This window comes from Strigops habroptila, unplaced genomic scaffold (assembly GCF_004027225.2).
Source record: "Strigops habroptila isolate Jane unplaced genomic scaffold, bStrHab1.2.pri NW_022045577.1_ctg1, whole genome shotgun sequence".
Taxonomy (NCBI): domain Eukaryota; kingdom Metazoa; phylum Chordata; class Aves; order Psittaciformes; family Psittacidae; genus Strigops; species Strigops habroptila.
The window spans coordinates 223,373-241,497 of NW_022651059.1; the positions used below are offsets into that span (position 1 = coordinate 223,373).

The following is an 18,125-nucleotide window of genomic DNA, read 5'->3' on the forward strand; positions in this document are numbered from 1 at the left end:
CCATTTGCGCTCCACACGAGTGGGTCTGGCTGTGGGGCGCTGGGATCTGGCTGGAGCTGCCCCCCCATGTGGGCGGGGCCTGGCGCTGACCACGCCCCCCAATGCCCCCGCCCTCACTCCATGCCGTGGCACCACCCCGAGGCCACGCCCCCTTGTGGCCACGCCCCTTCCATGGCCACGCCCCTCCCCAGACCACGCCCCCCTGAGTCATCGCCCTGCGCGGCCCCGCCGGACCCAGGTACCGGCCCCGGGACCCCCCCGGACCCCCTATAACCCCCCATAACCCCCCTTTGACCCCGGGGTGCCCCCTCCTTGCTCCAGCCCCCCCCCCCCGAACCTTTGGGGACACCCCAATATGTCCCCGCCCCCCCAATGGCTGACCCCCCCCCTCCAACCTTCCCCCACCATTACCACAATGGGACCCCAAGTGCCCCCATATCCCCCTGTGCCCCCCATTGCCCCCCATTGCATTGCATTCCCCCCCATTCATCCCCCTCTTGACCCCCACTTGTGCCCCCCCACTTGTGCCCCCCACTTCTGCCCCCCCCATTCTCCCCCCACTCGTAGCCCCCCCCCCGGCCCCCCCCGTGCCCCCCCAAAGTAACACCCCCCCCAGCCATGCAGAACTATCGGGGGCTCACGGACAAGGAGCTGCTGGAGAAGCTCAAGAGCTACCGCATCCCCCATGGGGCCCTCCAGGGTGCGTGCTATGGGGTGCTATGGGGTGCTATGGGGTGTCTATGGTCTTTATGAGTCGCTATGGGCATCTATGGGGTGCTACGGGTAGCTACGGGGCACTGTGTGTCTCTGTGGGGTCTCTATGTGTCTCTGTGGGGTGCTATGAGTCTCTATGGGGTCTCTATGGGTCGTTATGGGTCTCTGTGGGGTGCTATGAGTCTCTATGGGGTCTCTATGGGTCGCTATGGGTCTCTGTGGGGTGCTATGAGTCTCTATGGGGTCTCTATGGGTCGTTATGGGTCTCTGTGGGGCGCTATGAGTCTCTATGGGGTCTCTATGGGTCGTTATGGGTCTCTGTGGGGCGCTATGAGTCTCTATGGGGTCTCTATGGGTCGCTATGGGTCTCTATGAGTCGATATGGGGCTCTATGGGGCGCTCTGGTCTTTAAGGGTCTCTATAGGGTCTCTATGCGTCTCTATGTGTCTTTATGGGGCGCTATGGGTCGCTGTAAGTCTCTATGTGGCGCTATGGGTCTCTATGTGTCCCTGTGTGTCGCTATGGGTCGCTATGGGTCGCTATGGGGCGCTGTGGGTCACGCTGTGGGTCTGGCCCCTCCCCGCAGGCTCCACGAGGAAGCTCTATGAGAAGAAGATCTACGAGTTCGAGACCCGGCGGTGCCGGCGGGGGGGTGGCGGTCAGTGGGGCCGGGGGGGCCCCTATGGGGTCCCTATGGGGTCCATGGGGGTGTTCCGGGGGCTTTGGGGGGGCCCTGAGGACCTTTATATGGGTCTGGAGGGGGTTTGGGGGTCCCAATGGGGTGTTCCAATGGGTTTAGGGGGGCCCTGAGGGGGTCCTGGGGGGGTGTTAAGGGGCCTGGAGGGGTCCATGGGGGCGCTGGGGGGCGCTGGGGGGCGCTGGGGGTCTCGAGAGGCTTTAGGGGGAGTCTGGGGGGGTCCCGAGTGGGTCTCAGGGGGTTTGGGGAGACCCTGGCGGGGGATTGGGGGTGCCTATAGGTTGCTATAGGCCTCTATGGGGTCTCTATGGGGGGATCCAGCACCCCTCTCACCCCCCTTTTCCCTCCCCACAGATGGTCCCGACCACGACGGGCCCCCCCTGGACTATGGGGGAGCAGCACGAGCCTGGCAGCCTGTGAGGGGGGTCCTATGGGGCACGAGGAGCGGGATTGGGGGGGACCATGGGGTCTGGGGGGGGCTGAGGGGGGCTTGGGGCTATTTTGGGGGTGTGGAGGGGGATTCGGGGGGGGGGTGGGGGGAATATTGGGGGGTGTGTGTCCTGTGGGATATTTGGATTTCGGAGGGGGGATTTGGGGTGCGGGGGGAGGGACTTGGGGGGGTCCCTCCTCCCTTTGACCCCTCCCATTTCCCCCGCCCCCCAGATCACGGAGCGTTTCCGAGGCCCCCCCGGGCTGATGGAGGAGGAGCAGAGGTGAGGAGGGGCCTATGGGGGGGTTCTGGGGGGGTTCCCGATGTGTGTCCTCCCCCCTCACTGTGTGTCGTCCCCCCCCTCCAGGCTGGACCCTCCCAGTTGGGGGCCCGGGGGGGGCCCGTTGCCGCGGGAACCGCTGCGGCCCCCCCCGCCTCCGCCTCCCCCCACGGGCCTCCCCCGGCGCCTCCTCCCGCTGCGGCCGCAGCTCCTGGCCCTGGGGCTCCTCGTGGCCCTTCTGGTGCTGCTGCACTTCGGGGGGGGGGGGGGGCACCCCCGAAACCACCCCCCCGCGGAGGAGACCCCCCCATAACCCCCCTCCTCGACCCCAATGTCTCACAGGGACCCCCCCAAACCCCACAAGGACCCCCTCAGGGACCCCCCCAAACCACTCATTGTCCCCCCAGGGACCCCCTAATATGCCTTTGGAACACCCAGGGCCCCCCCCGGACCCCAATACCCCCAGGGCCACCCAACACTATTATGCCCCCCCCCCCCCGACCCCCATTATCCCCTTTGGACCCACAGGGACCCCCCCGGACCCCAATACCCCCAGGGCCACCCAACACTATTATGCCCCCCCCCCCCCCGACCCCCATTATCCCCTTTGGACCCCCAGGGACCCCCCCAAAACCACCCATTGCCCCCTCCACGGATCCCCATTATCCCCTTGGGAGCCCCCAGATCACGCCTAGACCCTCCCCAGACCCCCCTTGTTCCGACACGACCCCCCGAAACCGGGGGGGGGATGAGGGGCGGGAGTCTCCCCCCCCCCATTAATAAAGGCAGCGTGTTTGTATGGACTGGCGTCAATCAATGGGCCGGGGGCGTGGCCAAGGGGAGGGGGCGTGGCCAATGAGCTCAGCGATTGGATGCTGCACCGCCGTGGGCGTGGCCAATGAGCGACGGGGCGTGTCCATAGCCCAAAGGGAGTGAATGGGACGGCGCAATGGGCGTGGCCAAGGCGAGGGGGTGCGGCCATGACCCATCGCGATTGGATGAGACGACGCAGTGGGAGTGGTCAAGGAGAGGGGGCGTGGCCATGACATCGCAGTCGCCTCAGTGCGGCGCAGTGGGCGTGGCCAAGGCGAGGAGGGTCGGGCCCACGCCCCATCGCGATTGGATGAGACGATGCAGTGGGCGTGGCCAACGCGAAGGGGAGCGCCATGGCCCATAACGATTGGACAGAACGCTGCGGTGGGCGTGGCCAGAGCGAGGGGGCGTGGCCAGGGCGGGAGGGCGGGCGCAGAAGCAAGATGGCGGCGGCGCTGGTGGCCGCGCTGCGGGCCCGGGTCCTGCTCTGGGCCTGGGCCTTGGGGCTGAGCCTAGGCCCGGGCCCGGTGTGGGCCGGGCAGGTGCCGCTCCTGGCCTGGTCCACGCACAGGTGGGGCCGGGGATGATGGGGAGCGATTGGGGGTGATGGGTCCGCCGCATCAGCCCCCTCTGAACCCCGTTTTCCCCCTCCCCGCAGCGCCCTGTGGCCGCCCCCGGGCGCCGGGGGCCGGGTGGTGACGGAGGAGGCGCTGCGGGAGCTGCTGAGCCCGGCCCTGGAGCGCGGGCCCCGCACGGTGCTGCTGGTGCTGCAGGACAAGGTGGGACCCCCGCAGCCCCCAGAAACCCTGCGTGGCTCCCTCGGAACCCCCCATCTCCCACTCTGAACCCCCATTTGCCCCCCGTCTCCCACTCAACCGCCCCATTTCCCCCTTTAAGCCCTCTCTAATCCTTTCATTTCCCTCTTCAAAGTTCTCTTTTTCTTCTCTAAGACCCATTATATCTGTCCCTGCCCCCCATTTTCCCCCCAAAGTCCCCCCATTTCCCCATATTCCCCCCCCGTTTCCCCTTTAAGCCCCCCATTACTCCCCATTTCCCCCCTGCACTCCCTGTCTCCCTCTAATCCCCCCATTCCCTTCCTATTTCCCCCTCTAAGACCCCCTATTTCCCCCCCACCCTCCGTATTTCCCCTCATTCCCCCCCATTTCCCACTTAAACCCCCCTCTTTCCCCCCTATTCCCCCCTGTTTCCCCCCCAGTCCCCCTATTCTCAACCACTTCCCCTCCTGCACCCCCTATTTCCCCCCATTTCCCCTCTAAACACCCTCGAAGGGGCTTCCCCCTTCCCACCCCCTTTCCCCCCCTCAATTTGGGGTGTTCCCCCCCCCCATGGCCGGGATTCCCCCTTCCCCCCCCCCTTAAAAGGGGAACTTGGTCCCATCCTTTCCCCCCCCCAGCGCGTGACAGTGACAGGTCCTGTGGCCACACCCCTCATTGGCCACGCCCCCTCCCTTCTGGCCACGCCCCCCCGTGACCTCCCCTCTTTTCCCGCCCCCCCCCCAGCTCAGCATCGAGGACTTCACGGCCTATGGGGGGGTCTATGGGAACAAACCCGACAGCGCCTTCCCCAACTTGGAGGTCAGGGGGGGCCGATGTGGGGCTGGGGGGGTTGATATGGGGCTGGGGGGGGTCATATAGGGCTGAGGGCTTCAGATGTGGGGCTGGAGGGGGGTTGATGTGGGGCTGAGGGGTCGATATGGGGCTGAGGGCTTCAGATGTGGGGCTGGAGGGGGGTTGATGTGGGGCTGGGGGGGTCATATAGGGCTGAGGGCTTCAGATGTGGGGCTGGGGTGTCACTTGTCGGGCTGGGGGGGTCGATATGTGGGGCTGAGGGCATCAATATGGGGCTGGAGGGTCATTTGTGGGGCTGGGGGCTGGTTCTGACCCCATTCCCTGCCCCACTGCAGGGGGCTCTGGGGGGTTTGATGGGGTGAAGGGGGGCTGGGGAGGGCGATGTGAGGCTGGGGGGGGCAATATGGGGCTGGGAGGTGGGGGTCCTGGCAGCAATATGGGGCTGGAGGCATTGATATGGGGGTTACGGGAGTCACTTGTGGGGCTGGGGGGGGTTATGGGGGTCACTTGTGGGGCTGGGGTGGGTTTCCCCCCCCATGACCCCCCCTTTACCCCTCCCCTAGGGTGCACTGGGGGCCGCGGGCTCTGCTCTGGTGCTGCCGGCGGTGGCGGGGGGGGCCGTGGGGGCCCTGCCCCACACCCTGAGCCGGGCCCTGGGCGCTGCCCCACTGCGGGTGGATGGAGCCGCCCTGCGGCTGCTGCGGCTCAACACGACCCTGCCCGCGCTGCTGCTGCTGCGCCTGCCCCACACCGCTGGGTACGTGCCCCATAGCGCTGCCCCATAGCACCCCATAGTGACCCACAGCGCCCCACACCTGCGGCTGCTGCGGCTCAACACGACCCTGCCCGCGCTGCTGCTGCTGTGCCTGCCCCACACTGTGGGGTGTGTGACCCATAGCGTGGCCCCATAGCGATCCATAGTGCTCCACGCTGCTGGGTACGTGCCCCATAGCAACCCATATCGCTGCCCCACAGTGATCCATAGTGCCCCATAGCACCACACACCACCAAGTACATGCCCCATAGTGCCCCATGCCTGCCCCCCATCTCCAGGTATGTACCCCATAGACACCCCATAGTGCCCCACTGCACCCCATAGACACTCCATAGCGCCCCATGGCTGCCCCACATCCTCACCCTCTCTTCTCCCCCCAGCTCCAGCCTCATGGCTCCCAAGGAGGTGCTGACCAGTAACGGTGAGTGGGGTGGGACTGGGAGTACTGGGGGGCAACTGGGGGTTGCGCTGTGGGTCTGCCCCACACCCTGACCCCCCTCTGCCCCATAGATGAGATCCTGGGGCAGGTGCTGAGCGCGCTCAAGGAGGAGGATGTGCCCTACACAGCCCTGTTCACTGCCCTGCAGCCGTCCCACGTGCGTACCTGCCCTATAGCGCCCCATAGCACCCTGTAACGACCCATAGCACCCTATTGCACCCCATGGCCAGCCCCATAGCACCCCCAGCCCTGTCCCATAGTGCCCCATGGCAATCCCAGATCAACCCCGTAGCACCCCACAGACCCCCATGCCCCTCTCGTGTCCCCACAGGTGACCCCCCCATGTCCCCTACTGCCCCCCAAGCATCCCCCATGTCCTCCACTGCCCCCCAAGCGCCCCCCCATGTCCCCTACTGCCCCCCAAGCACCCCCTATGTCCCCCTGCTGCCCCCATAACCCCCCAAGTGACTCCCCAGCCCCCTAAGTACCCCCCATTGACCCCCATGTCCTCCCATAACCCCTCCTTCTGCCCCCCAGGTACCCCCCGCCATGTCCTCCCATAACCCCCCCTCTGCCCTCCAAGTGACTCCCCAGCCCCCTAAGTGCCCCCCACTGACCCCCATGTCCCCCCATAACCCTCCCTTCTGCCCCCCAAGTGTCCCCCTGCATGTCCTCCCATAACCTCCCCTGCCCCCCAAGTACCCCCCTCTGCCCCCCAAGTGCCCCCATCCATGTCCCCCCATAACTCCCCCCCCAGGTGCCCCCCACTGACCCCCATGTATGTCCCCCCCCCCCAGGTATCGCCGGGGACCGGGGGGGCGCCGCTGCTGCCCCACGGCCGGGCCCTGCTGGGGGCGGGGCCAGAGGAGGAGGGGGCGGGGCCAGAGGGGAAGGGGGCGGGGCCAGAGGCGCCCCCCCTGCGCTGGCCGCTCACAGGCCCCCCCCACATCCTGCTCTGGGCGCGGAACCTGACGGTCGCCTATAGGGGGCAGCAGCGGGACCTGACCGCCAGGACCTTCGGGGGGGGCGCGGCGAGCGTCGACCTGGGGGGGTCCTCGTGGGACCCCGAGGAGGCGCGGTGAGGCCGGGGGGGGGCTATAGGGGTGAATGGGGGGGTCATGGGGGTCCTAAAGGGGGTTATGGGGGGAAATGGGGGTCCTAAAGGGGGTTATGGGGGGAAATGGGGGTCCTAAAGGGGGTTATGGGGGGAAATGGGGGTCCTAAAGGAGGTTATGGGGGGAAATGGGGGTCCTAAAGGGGGTTATGGGGGGAAATGGGGGTCCTAAAGGGGGTTATGGGGGGAAATGGGGGTCCTAAGGGAGGTTATGGGGGGAAATGGGGGTCCTAAAGGAGGTTATGGGGGGAAATGGGGGTCCTAAAGGGGGTTATGGGGGGAAATGGGGGTCCTAAGGGAGGTTATGGGGGGAAATGGGGGTCCTAAAGGGGGTTATGGGGGGAAATGGGGGTCCTAAAGGGGGTTATGGGGGGCAATGGGGGTCCTAAAGGGGGTTATGGGGTGCTGGGAGGGGTTATGGGGGGGTTCTTGGGGTCCTAAAGGGGGTTATGGGGGGAAATGGGGATCCTAAAGGGGGTTCTGAGGGTCCTGGGGGGGGTTATGGGGGGAATTGGGGTGGTTATGAGGGTCCTAAATGGGGTTATGGGGGGGTCATGGGGGAAAATGGGGCTTGTAAAGGTGGTTAATGGGGTGTTGGGGGGGTTATGGGGGGAGCTGGGGGGTTATGGGGGGAAAAGGGGGTTGGAAAGGGGGTTAAGGGGGGTTCGGGGGGGGTTATGGGGGTGATATCAGGGGAAATGGGGGGGTTAAGGGGGTCCTAAATGGAGTAATGGAGGTGCTGGGGGGGGTTCTGGGGGAACTGGGGGGGTTGTGGGGGTGAATGGGGGTTTATGGGGGTCCTAAAGGGATATGGGGGAATATGGGGGTCCAGGGGGGGGTCCCAGCATGTTTTGGGGTGCTCCTAACCCCCCCCTTCCCCCCCCTTCCCCCCCCCAGGCTGGTGCTTAAATACGACAACATGTTCGGGGCGACCCTGAACATCACGTGAGTGGGGGGGGTTGGGGGGGTTCGGGTCCGTTTTGGGGTGTTTCTGGGTGCTTTTGGTGTAGTTGGGGCCATGTCGGTGTGTTTTTGGTGCATTTTGGGGTATTTTGGGCTGTTTTGGTGTGGTTTTGGCATGGTTTGGGCTATTTAGGGATATTTTGGGCTGTTTTGGTGTATTTTTGGTGTGTTTTGGGCTCTTTCAGTGTATTTTGGGGGTATTTTGGGGTAATTTGGGCTGTTTTGGGGTATTTTTGGCATGTTTTGTGGTAATTTGGGCTTTTTTGGTGTATTTTTGGTGTGTTTTGGGGTAATTTGGGCTGTTTCAGTTTATTTTTTGTGTGTTTTGGGCATTTTGGCTTGGTTTGGTGTATTTTGGGGTAATTTGGGCTGTTTTGGTGTATTTTGGCATATTTTGAGGTATTTTGGGCTGTTTCAGTGTATTTTTGGCATGTTTTGGGGTATTTTGGGTTCTTTCGGTGTATTTTGGGGGTATTTTTTGGTAATTTGTGCTGTTTCAGTGGTTTTTTGGCATGTTTTGGGGTATTTTGGGCTGTTTTGGTGTGGTTTTGGCATGGTTTGGGTTATTTTGGGGTAATTTGGTCTGTTTCGGTGTATTTTTGGCATGCTTTGGGGTATTTTGGGCTATTTCAGTGTATTTTTTGTGTGTTTGGGGGTAATTTGGGCTGGTTTGTTGTATTTTGGGGGTATTTTGGCATAATTTTGGCTGTTTCGGTGTATTTTGGGGTAATTTGGGCTCATTTGATGTATTTTGAGGTTATTTTGGCGTAATTTTGGCTGTTTTGGGGGTATTTGGGCTGTTTCAGTGTATTTTTGGCATGTTTGGGGGTATTTTGGGCTGTTTTGGGGTATTTGGGGGTGTTTTGGGCTGGTTCAGTGTAGTTTTGGGGCATTTTTGGCTGGTTTGGGTATTTTGGGGGTATTTGGGGCTTTTTCAGTGTGGTTTTGGGGCATTTTGGGCTGGTTTGGGGTATTTTGGGGGTATTTGGGGCTTTTTCAGTGTGGTTTTGGGGTATTTTTGGCTGTTTCCTGTCTCTGATGCCCCCGTCCCCCCCCCCAGGCTGGTGCTGCGCCGCGCCTGGTTCCCGGTCTCGGGGCGCTCCTGGGCCTGGTTGGCTGAAGTCGGGGTGTCGCTGGTGGGGGGGGCCCCCCCCGGGCGCTTCCTGGGGCGGGGGGCAGCGGCCCCCACCCCCCTGGGCTGGCGCTGTGGGGAGCTGGGGGCCCCCGGCCCCTTCCTGGTGCCCCCCGACCCCCCCGGCCCCGCCAGCGACTGGAGCCTGATGCTGCTCGATGTGCAGGTATGGGGGGGGGGGGGCACCCCAAAATAGGGGGGGGGTCCAAAATGGGGGGGATATAGAGGCCTAAGGATGGGGGGGAAGAATTGGGGAGGCCCCCAAATGTGGGGGTACACAAGGGGGAGGTTTGGGGGGTCCCCAAGTTACCTGGGGAGGTTTAAATGGGGGTGGCCACTGGCATGGGGGGGGTCCCCAAAGCTTGTTCTCTATTGGGGGTGTCCCCAAAACCCCCATTTGCTGGGTAGGGGGGTCCCCCCAAATTCCTGCATGCTTTTGAGGGGGGATTCTGTTGGGGGTGTCCCCAAAAGCTCCATCCCTATGGAGGGGACACCCCCAAACCCCCTCTTTGGGGCTCCCCGCCCCCCCCCTCTGATATTGGGGTGTCCCCCCCCGCAGGTTCAAGCCTTCAACGTGTCCGGGGGGGTCTTCGCGGGGGCGAGCGACTGCGCCGCCTTCTTCTCGCCTGGGACCTGGATGGGGCTGGTGACGGGGGGGCTGCTGCTGGGGGGGCTCTTCTATGGGGGGGCGCTCCTCCTGCACCTGCGCCCCATGGACCGCTTCGATGACCCCCGGGGGCCCCCCCTGCCCGTGCCCTCCGGGGAGTGACCCATAACTATGGGGCGACCCCTCCTATAACCATCGACCCCCCCCCCCCGCTTAAACCACTGGGTTCCCCCCGCTGAGCAATGGGGAGCCCCCATGGGGGTAAAAGGGGGCTTGGGGGTGTCTTTAAGGGGGTTTCTGGCACTTATAGGGCTGCCCCATAGCGGGTTGGGTTCCTGCCCCACAGTGCTTACTGAGCCACCCCATAGGGGGGTCTTCCATCTTCTGCCCCATAGCCAGAGGTCCCACCAGCACCCCCTGCCCCATAGGGGGGGTCCCCCCTTTCCCTCCCCCCCTGCTCCCTATTTATTGCCTTTATTGTGTGTTGCTGGACAATAAACCTGCCCCATAGCGGCTGCCCCATAGCGGCTGCCCCATAGCGGCTGCTGCCTCTCGGGGAGGGAGGGGCGGGGCTGGAGTGAGGGGCGGAGCCAATGGGAAGGGAGGAGCAAGTGGAGGGGGCGGTGTCAAGAGGGGTGGGAGCCAATGGGGAGGGGCGGGGCCAAAGGAGAGGGCGGAGCCATGCGGTGGGTGGAGCCAAGTAGAGGGGTGGAGCCAAGGGGAGGGGGCAGAACGCGGTAAAGGAGTGGAGCCGTGCGGGGGGCGGAGCCAAGTAGAGGGGCGGAGTCAGCCGGGCCCGGAGCCAATCGGACGAGGGAGGAGCCATGCGGTGGGCGGAGTCAATGCTAGGGGGCGGAGTCAAGACCTGCGAGAGCCAATGAGAGGGGAGGGGCAGAGTGAGCCCGGGGGCGCGGCAAAGGGAAAGGGGCGGAGCCAATGGGGTGAGGCGGTGCCACGCGGTGGGCGGGATCAGTCTTAGGGGGCGGAGTCAAGGGGTTGGCGAGCCAATGAGAGGGGCGGGACCGATCTGTGGGCCGAGCCGAGGGGAGGGGGTGGTACCACGCGGTGGGCGGAGTCAAGAGGTACGAGAGCCAATGAGAGGGGCGGGGCCCACCGGTGGGCGGAGCCAAGGGGAGGGGGCGGAGTCAAGGGAGGGGCGTAGCGAATGGGAGTACGGAGCGTGCTGGAGGCGGGGGGGTGGAGCCGTCGCTCTCAGCCGACGCACTTCCGGTTGCCATCGCACTTCCGCCTCTGCCTCCGGTGGCAGCCGCCGCTCGCAGCCGCCGCTCCGGGCCCGGGCCCGGTTCCCGCCTCGGTTCTTGCCCCGCTCCCGGGCCCCGCCGCCGCGATGGCTCAGTACAAGGGCGCCGCCAGCGAGGCGGGCCGGGCGCTGCAGCTGATGAAGAAGCGGGAGCGGCAGCGGGAGCACATGGAGCAGCTGCGGCAGCGCATCGCCGAGGTGGGGCCGGGGGGGGGGTGGAGGCGGGGATGGGCACGGGGAGTCCAAAGGGGCATGGAGTGACCCCCAAATGGGACAAAGAGCCCCCAAAATAGCTCGTGGGACCCCAAAAGTGGCCCAGGGAGCCCTGAGATAGGTCCTGGAGACCCCAAAATGACCCAGGGAGCCCCAAAAATGGCATTTAGAGACCCCAAATAGGTCCTGGAGCCCTCAAACTGGTCCTAAGAGCCCCAGAAATGGCATTTAGGGCCCTAAACTAGCCTATGGGACCCCAAAATGACCCCTAGGGACCCTAAAACAACCCAGGGAGCCCCAGGAATGGCATTTAGAGACCCCAAGTAGGTCTTGGAGCCCCCAAATTGGTCCAGTGACCCCCCAAATGGCATTTAGAGCCCCAAACTAGTCTGTGAGTCCCCAAAGTGACCCATAGGGAACCCAAAATGACCAAAGGAGCCCCAAAAATAGCATTTAGAGACCAAAAATAGGTCCTGGAGTGCCCAGGCTGGTCCTAAGAGCCCCAAAAATGGCATTTAGAGCCCTAAATTTGCCTATGGGACCCCAAATTGACCCATAGGGACCCTAAAATAACCCAGGGAGCCCCAAAAATGGCATTTAGGGACCCCAAATAGGTCCTGGAGCTCCAAAACTGGTCCTAAGAGCCCCCAAAATGGCATTTAGAGCCCCAAAGTGGCCCTATGGAGCCCCCAAATCACATTCAGAGCGCCAAAACTGGTCCGAAGAGCCCCCAAATAGCTCAGGGGGCCCCAAAATTGGCCCATAGGGACCCCAAAATGACCCAGGGAGTCCCGAAAGTGGCATTTTGAGAGCCCGAATAGGTCCTGGAGCCCCCAAACTGGTCATAAGAGCCCCAGAAATGGCATTTAGGGCCTATAATAGCCTATGGGACCCCAAAATGACCCCTAGGGACCCTAAAACAACCCAGGGAGCCCCAAAAATGGTATTTAGAGCCCCAAGGTGACCCATAGGGACCCCAAAGTGGCCCCATGGAGCCCCAAAATCACATTTAGAGCCCCAAAACTGGTCCTAAGAGCCCCAAAAATGGCATTTAGAGCCCTAAAATAGCCTATGGGACCCCAAAACGACCCATAGGGAGCCCAATAGGACCCATGGACCCCCCCGTTCCTGTCCCCCCCCCCCAGGAGAACATCATGAAGTCCAACATCGACAAGAAGTTCTCAGCTCACTACGACGCCGTCGAGGCCGAGCTCAAATCCAGCACCGTGGGTGAGTGTGGGACAAGGGGGACCCCCCCATGGACCCCCCCTTTGGACCCCCCCTGACCCCCCAATGTCCCCCCCCCGCCCAGGGCTGGTCACACTCAATGACATGAAGGCCAAGCAGGAGGCGCTGGTCAAGGAGCGGGAGAAGCAACTGGCCAAGAGGGAGCAGAGCCGGGAGCTGCAGATGTGAGGGGGGACCCCAAAAACACCCCCTGGGACCCCCAAATACCCCCCAAGGAGCCCAAAATAGCCCTTGGGACCCCCAAATGCCCTCTCAGGGACCCCAAAATACCCCCCAAGGAGCCAGGAATAGCCCTTGGGCCCCCCAAATACCCTCTGAGGGACCCCAAAATACCCCCCAAGGAGCCCAAAACAGCCCCTGGGACCCCCGAATACCCTCCAGGGACCCCAAAATAGCCCCCAAGGAGCCCAAAACAGCCTCAGGGACCCCCAAATACCCTCCAGGGACCCCAAAATACCCCCCAATGAGCCCAAAACAGCCTCAGGGACCCCCAAATACCCTCCAGGGACCCCAGAATACCCCCCAAGGAGCCCGAAATAGCCCTTGGGACCCCTAAATACCCTCCAGGGACCCCAAAATACCCCCCAAGGAGCCCAAAACAGCCTCAGGGACCCCTAAATACCCTCCAGGGACCCCAAAATACCCCCCAAGGAGCCCGAAATAGCCTCAGGGACCCCCAAATACCCTCCAGGGACCCCAAAATACCCCTCAAGGAGCCAGAAATAGCCCTTAGGACCCCCAAATACCCCCCAATGAGCCCAGAAGAGCCCTTGGGACCCCCAAATGCCCTCCAGGGACCCCAAAATACGCCCCAAGGAGCCCAAAACAGCCCCTGGGACCCCCAAATACCCTCCAGGGACCCCAAAATACCCCCCAAGGAGCCAGAAATAGCCCTTGGGACCCCCAAATACCCTCCAATGAGCCCAAAAGAGCCCCTGGGACCCCCAAATACCCTCCAGGGACCCCAAAATATCCCCCAAGAAGCCCGAAATAGCCCTTGGGACCCCCAAATACCCTCCAGGGACCCCCAAATACCCCCCAAGGAGCCCAAAACAGCCCCTGGGACCCCAAAATACCCCCCAGGGACCCCAAATACCCCCCAAGGAGCCCAAAATATCCCTTGGGACCCCCAAATACCCTCCAGGGACCCCAAAATACCCCCCAAGGAGCCTGAAATAGCCCTTGGGACCCGAATACCCCCCAATGAGCCCAGAAGAGCCCTTGGGACCCCCAAATACCCCCCAAGGAGCCCAAAACAGCCTCAGGGACCCCCAAACCCACCCCAGGATCCTCAAAGCCCCCCCCAAAGACCCTTCCAATGCCCTTGAGACCCCTTGGACCTCCCTGCCCCTCCCCTGGGCCCCCCCCCCCCAATGCCCTGCAGGACTCTCAGGGCCCCATAGCTCCCCCCAGGACCCCCATAGACCCCCATAGCCCCCCCATAGCCCCCCCATAGCCCCCCATTCCCGCCGGCAGGAAGCTGGAGCGCCAACGGGAGCGGGAGCGGAAGCAAGAGGCCAAGCGCAAGATCTGCAGCCTCAGCTTCAGCCTGGAGGAGGCCGAAGAGGAGGAGGAGGAGGAAGGGGGGGGGGGGTGATGAAGAGGACCCTGAGCGTGAGGGTGAGGCCTTTGAGGGGGGGGTCTTGGTAATTGGGGAGGGGGGGGGGGGGTTCAAACCAGCCCCCTCCATCTGCCAGCCCCTGAGGAGCCCCCCAAGAAGAGGAAACTGGGGAAGAACCCGGATGTGGACACGAGCTTCCTGCCGGATCGGGACCGGGAGGTACTGGGGGGGTCCTGGGGGCGTTCTGTGAGGGGTTATGGGGGTGTTGGGGGAGGTTATGGGGTGCTGGAGGGTTCTATGAGGGGTTATTGGGGTCCTGGGGGTGTTCTATGAGGGGTTATGGGGGTGCTTGGGGGGTTCTATGAGGGGTTATGGGGGTGCTGGAGGGTTCTATGAGGGGTTATTGGGGTCCTGGGGGGGTTCTATGGGGGGTTATGGGGGTGCTGGAGGGTTCTATGAGGGGTTATTGGGGTCCTGGGGGGGTTCTATGGGGGGTTATGGGGGTGCTGGAGGGTTCTATGAGGGGTTATTGGGGTCCTGGGGGGGTTCTATGAGGGGTTATGGGGGTGCTGGGGGGGTTATTGGGGTCCTGGGGGTGTTCTATGAGTGGTTATGGGGGTGCTGGGGGAGGTTATGGGGTGCTGGGGGGGTTATTGGGGTCCTGGGGGTGTTCTATGAGGGGTTATGGGGGTGCTGGAGGGTTCTATGAGGGGTTATGGGGGTGCTGGGGGAGGTTATGGGGTGCTTGGGGGGTTATTGGGGTCCTGGGGGTGTTCTATGAGGGGTTATGGGGGTGCTGGAGGGTTCTATGAGGGGTTATGGGGGTGCTGGGGGAGGTTATGGGGTGCTTCGGGGGTTATTGGGGCCCTGGGGGGGTTTCTGTGAGGGGTTATGGGGGTGCTTGGGGGGTTCTATGAGGGGTTATTGGGGTCCTGAGAGGGTTCTATGAGGGGTTATGGGGGTGCTGGGGGAGGTTATGGGGTGCTTCGGGGGTTATTGGGGTCCTAGGGGTGTTCTATGAGGGGTTATGGGGGTGCTTGGGGGGTTATTGGGGTCCTGAGAGGGTTCTATGAGGGGTTATGGGGGTGCTGGAGGGTTCTATGAGGGGATATGGGGGTGCTTGGGGGGTTATTGGGGTCCGGGGGGGGTTATGGGCACACTGGGGGTGTGTTGGGGAGTCCCAGGGGAGGTTTGGAGGTCCTGAGAGGGGGGTTGTGGGTCCTGGCTGGGTTCTGGGGGTGCTGGGGGGTGGCTTTTGGGGTCCCCACGTGCCCCAAACCCCCCCAGGAGGAGGAGAACCGGCTGCGGGAGGAGCTGCGCCAGGAGTGGGAGGCCAAGCAGGAGAAGATCAAAAGTAAAGGGAGGCTTTTGGGGGGGGGGGGGGGGTCTGTTTGGGGACAAAAAACCCCCCTTTGCCCCCCCCCCCCCCCCCCCAGTTTAACCCTTTCCTGCCCCATAGACGAGGAGATCGAGATCACCTTCAGCTACTGGGACGGTTCCGGGCACCGGCGCACGGTGAAGGTGAGTTGGGGGGGGGACTAAGGGGGGGTTTTAGGGTATTGGGGACCCCCCCTTGACCCCCCCATGGCCCCCCCATAGATGAAGAAGGGCAACACGATGCAGCAGTTCCTGCAGAAGGCGCTGGAGATCCTGCGCAAGGACTTCAGTGAGCTACGGTCAGTGGGGGGGGGCAGGGGGCGGGGCTTGAGGGAAGGGGGCGGGGCTTGGGGAAGGGGAGGGGCTCTGAGGAGGGGCTTGGTGAAGGGGAGGGGCCTGAGCTCTTGGGGGCGGGGCTTGAGGGGAGGGGTGGGGCTTGGTGAAGGGGATGGGCCTGAGAGGGGGTGGAGTTTGGCGAAGGGGAGGGGCCTGAGAGAAGGGGGCGGAGCGAGTGGGGGAGTGAGGCTTGGAGGGAGGGGGCGGGGCTTGAGAGAAGGGGAGGGGCCTGAAGGGAGGGGAGGGGCTTGTGTGTGTAAAAGGGGTGGGGCTTCAAGGGGGCGTGGATCTGTGAGTGGGGAGGGGTTACAGGCTGCTGGTGGGCGTGGCTTGTGCGAGGGGGCGTGGCCTCACTTTGACACACACACCCCCCCCCCCAGCTCGGCCGGGGTGGAGCAGCTGATGTACATCAAGGAGGATCTGATCATCCCCCACGTGAGCCTGGGCAGGGGGCGGGGCTTCCTTAGGCCCCGCCCACCCCCATAGCCCCTCCCCTTTTTTAAGCCCTTCCCCTTTTAACACCTCCCCCTTAAATCCTCCCTTCCCCCCCCATCAGCACCACAGCTTCTACGACTTCATTGTCACCAAGGCGCGGGGCAAGAGCGGTGAGTGACGTCATGAAGGGGGGCGTGGCTTATCGATGACGTCATCACCATGACGTCAACACCCTGACATCACCCCCCCCCATAGGGCCCCTCTTTAACTTCGACGTCCACGACGATGTCCGGCTCCTGAGCGACGCCACCGTGGAGAAGGACGAGGTGGGTCCCATACCGCCCCCCCCCCCCCCCCGGGTGACGTCATGCTTCGTGCGATGACGTCACACCCCCCCGTGGTGACGTCACGCAGTCGCACGCCGGGAAGGTGGTGCTGCGGAGCTGGTACGAGAAGAACAAACACATCTTCCCCGCGAGCCGGTGGGAGCCCTACGACCCCGAGAAGAGGTGGGACAAGTACACGGTGAGCTGCTGGGGGGGGGGCACCGGGGGGAGGGGGGGGACACCAGGGGGAGGGGCTATGGGGAAGGGGAGGGGATTGGGAGAAGCGGGGGTTTGGGGAGGGGGGCTATGGGGAGGGGTTGGACGTGGAGCCTGTAGGAAGGGGAGGAGCTTACGGGGAGGGGAGGGGCTTGGGATGGGGCTTATGGGGAGGGGGAGGAGCTTGAGTAAGGGGAGGGGCTATGAGGAGGGGCGGGGCTTCGGACGTGGGGGGCTGAAGGGGAAAGGGGAGGGGCTAAAGGGAGGGGAGGGGCTTGGAGGGAGGAGTGGGAAGGGGAGGGGCTAAAGGGAGGTGGAGGGTGGGAGGAGCTAAGGGGAAAGGGGAGGGGCTTGCGTAAGGGGAGGGGCTTGGAGGAGTGGGAAGGGGAGGGGCTAAAGGGAGGTGGGGGTGGGAGGGGCTTGGAGGTGGGAGGGGCTAAAGGGGAAAGGGGAGGGGCTTGGGATTGGCTGTATAGGGTGGTGGAAGAGCTAAAAGGGAGGGGCTTATAGCGGGGGGCGGGGCTTAGGAGGGGAGGGGTTTGGGGAAGGGGAGGGGCTTAGAGTGGGGGACGGGCCACACGCACCACAACTCCCCCTCTCCCTCCCCCCCCTTTATTTCCCCCCAGATCCGATGAGCCCCCCAGAGCCCCGACAAGGGGGGGCTGGGCCCCTCCCCCCATCTCCTGCCCGCCAAGTGTGGGGCTGGGGGGGGGAGGGGCGTCCCTCCCCCCACCCTTCTTTTCAATGTGGGAATAAACCCCCCGAGTTTCACCCCAAATTTGTGCTTCTATTTTGGGGGGGGAAGGAGTAGAATGGGGGGGCTGGCCCCAAACTGGGGGGAGGGGAGGAAAGGGGGGGGTCACTGCCCCTCCCCAGTGAACAAACGGGCACATTTCACCCCAAACCAGCACCTTTATTTGGGGGGGGGGAGGGTGGGGGAGGGTCTGGCCCCTCCCCCCCGAAGCGCTCGATGGTTTCCAGGACGAGCCCCAAAAGCTCCAGGAACGTCGTGACTCCCCCCCGGAGCCCCCGAGCTCCCGGAGACACCCAGCGCCTGGGGGGGGACACAAAAGAGGGGGGGGCCATGGTTAACCCCATCCCTTGGCCATCAAGTCAAACCCCCCCCCGCCCCCCAAGTGTCTCCATCCCCCCACTCACGCATGGAGCTCAGCCCCACATCGCTCCAGCTCAGCGCGGGACCGGGAGCGGGGCCCCCCCCCGCCGTGGGGGGGGGTCAGGTCGGGTTTCAGGGACCCCAAAGCCACTTGGGCCACTCGTGCCGAGGGCAGCGGCACCCGCACGCGCCTGGGGGGGGGGTCAAGGAGCTTTATGTGGGGGGACCCCCCCCCAGCACCCCCCAACTGCTCCCTTCCCCCCCCAGCACCCCCCAACTGCTCCCTTCCCCCCCTCTCCCCCCCTCCAAACCACCCCCCTTCGCCTTTAATCCATGGGGGACCTCCCTAAGTCCCCCCCCGGACCCTCAACTGCCCCCGACCCCCCCCCAAAACCAGCCCCCCCACCCCCTTTCACCCCCATAAGACCCCCATTGCCCCCCCCCGACCCCCAACTACCTCCTGCCCCCCCCCCAAACCACTCCCC

General features: G+C 63.9%; 3 protein-coding genes across 3 annotated transcripts; all 3 read left to right on the forward strand.

Annotated features, from left to right (window-relative positions):
• Positions 1-179: 179 nt before the first annotated feature.
• On the forward strand, positions 180-2,607 carry EMD (emerin). The gene is made up of 6 exons (XM_030474293.1): positions 180-238; positions 617-700; positions 1,301-1,372; positions 1,766-1,827; positions 2,075-2,124; positions 2,209-2,607. Exons 2-6 carry the CDS (start codon positions 619-621, stop codon positions 2,432-2,434), a joined length of 492 nt encoding a protein of 163 aa, XP_030330153.1. The 5' UTR covers positions 180-238; positions 617-618; the 3' UTR covers positions 2,435-2,607.
• A 737-nt stretch (positions 2,608-3,344) lies between these two features.
• On the forward strand, positions 3,345-10,077 carry ATP6AP1 (ATPase H+ transporting accessory protein 1). Its single transcript, XM_030474294.1, has 10 exons — positions 3,345-3,505; positions 3,593-3,713; positions 4,455-4,529; positions 5,087-5,280; positions 5,679-5,719; positions 5,809-5,894; positions 6,535-6,815; positions 7,749-7,796; positions 8,875-9,112; positions 9,506-10,077. The coding sequence occupies exons 1-10, from the start codon at positions 3,378-3,380 to the stop codon at positions 9,713-9,715; spliced, it is 1,422 nt and encodes a 473-aa protein (XP_030330154.1). The 5' UTR covers positions 3,345-3,377; the 3' UTR covers positions 9,716-10,077.
• A 713-nt stretch (positions 10,078-10,790) lies between these two features.
• Positions 10,791-17,304, forward strand: FAM50A (family with sequence similarity 50 member A). The gene is given in 14 exon segments (XM_030474295.1): positions 10,791-11,012; positions 12,173-12,257; positions 12,340-12,439; positions 13,752-13,862; positions 13,864-13,895; positions 13,973-14,055; positions 15,124-15,190; positions 15,296-15,357; positions 15,436-15,512; positions 15,930-15,984; positions 16,106-16,154; positions 16,240-16,310; positions 16,399-16,509; positions 17,153-17,304. Coding segments are annotated over 14 exon segments (1,023 nt in total). The 5' UTR covers positions 10,791-10,901; the 3' UTR covers positions 17,162-17,304.
• Positions 17,305-18,125: the final 821 nt, after the last annotated feature.

Bases quoted from the DNA above. Each gene is read 5' to 3' on its own strand.
- ATP6AP1 (XM_030474294.1), top strand. From the start codon at position 3,378: ATGGCGGCGGCGCTGGTGGCCGCGCTGCGGGCCCGGGTCCTGCTCTGG. The intron at 4,530-5,086 runs GTCAGGGGGGGC...CCCCTCCCCTAG, and splicing joins GCGCCTTCCCCAACTTGGAG to GGTGCACTGGGGGCCGCGGG. The intron at 5,281-5,678 runs GTACGTGCCCCA...TTCTCCCCCCAG, and splicing joins CGCCTGCCCCACACCGCTGG to CTCCAGCCTCATGGCTCCCA.
- EMD (XM_030474293.1), top strand. From the start codon at position 619: ATGCAGAACTATCGGGGGCTCACGGACAAGGAGCTGCTGGAGAAGCTC. The intron at 701-1,300 runs GTGCGTGCTATG...CCCTCCCCGCAG, and splicing joins CCCCCATGGGGCCCTCCAGG to GCTCCACGAGGAAGCTCTAT. The intron at 1,373-1,765 runs GTCAGTGGGGCC...CCCTCCCCACAG, and splicing joins GTGCCGGCGGGGGGGTGGCG to ATGGTCCCGACCACGACGGG.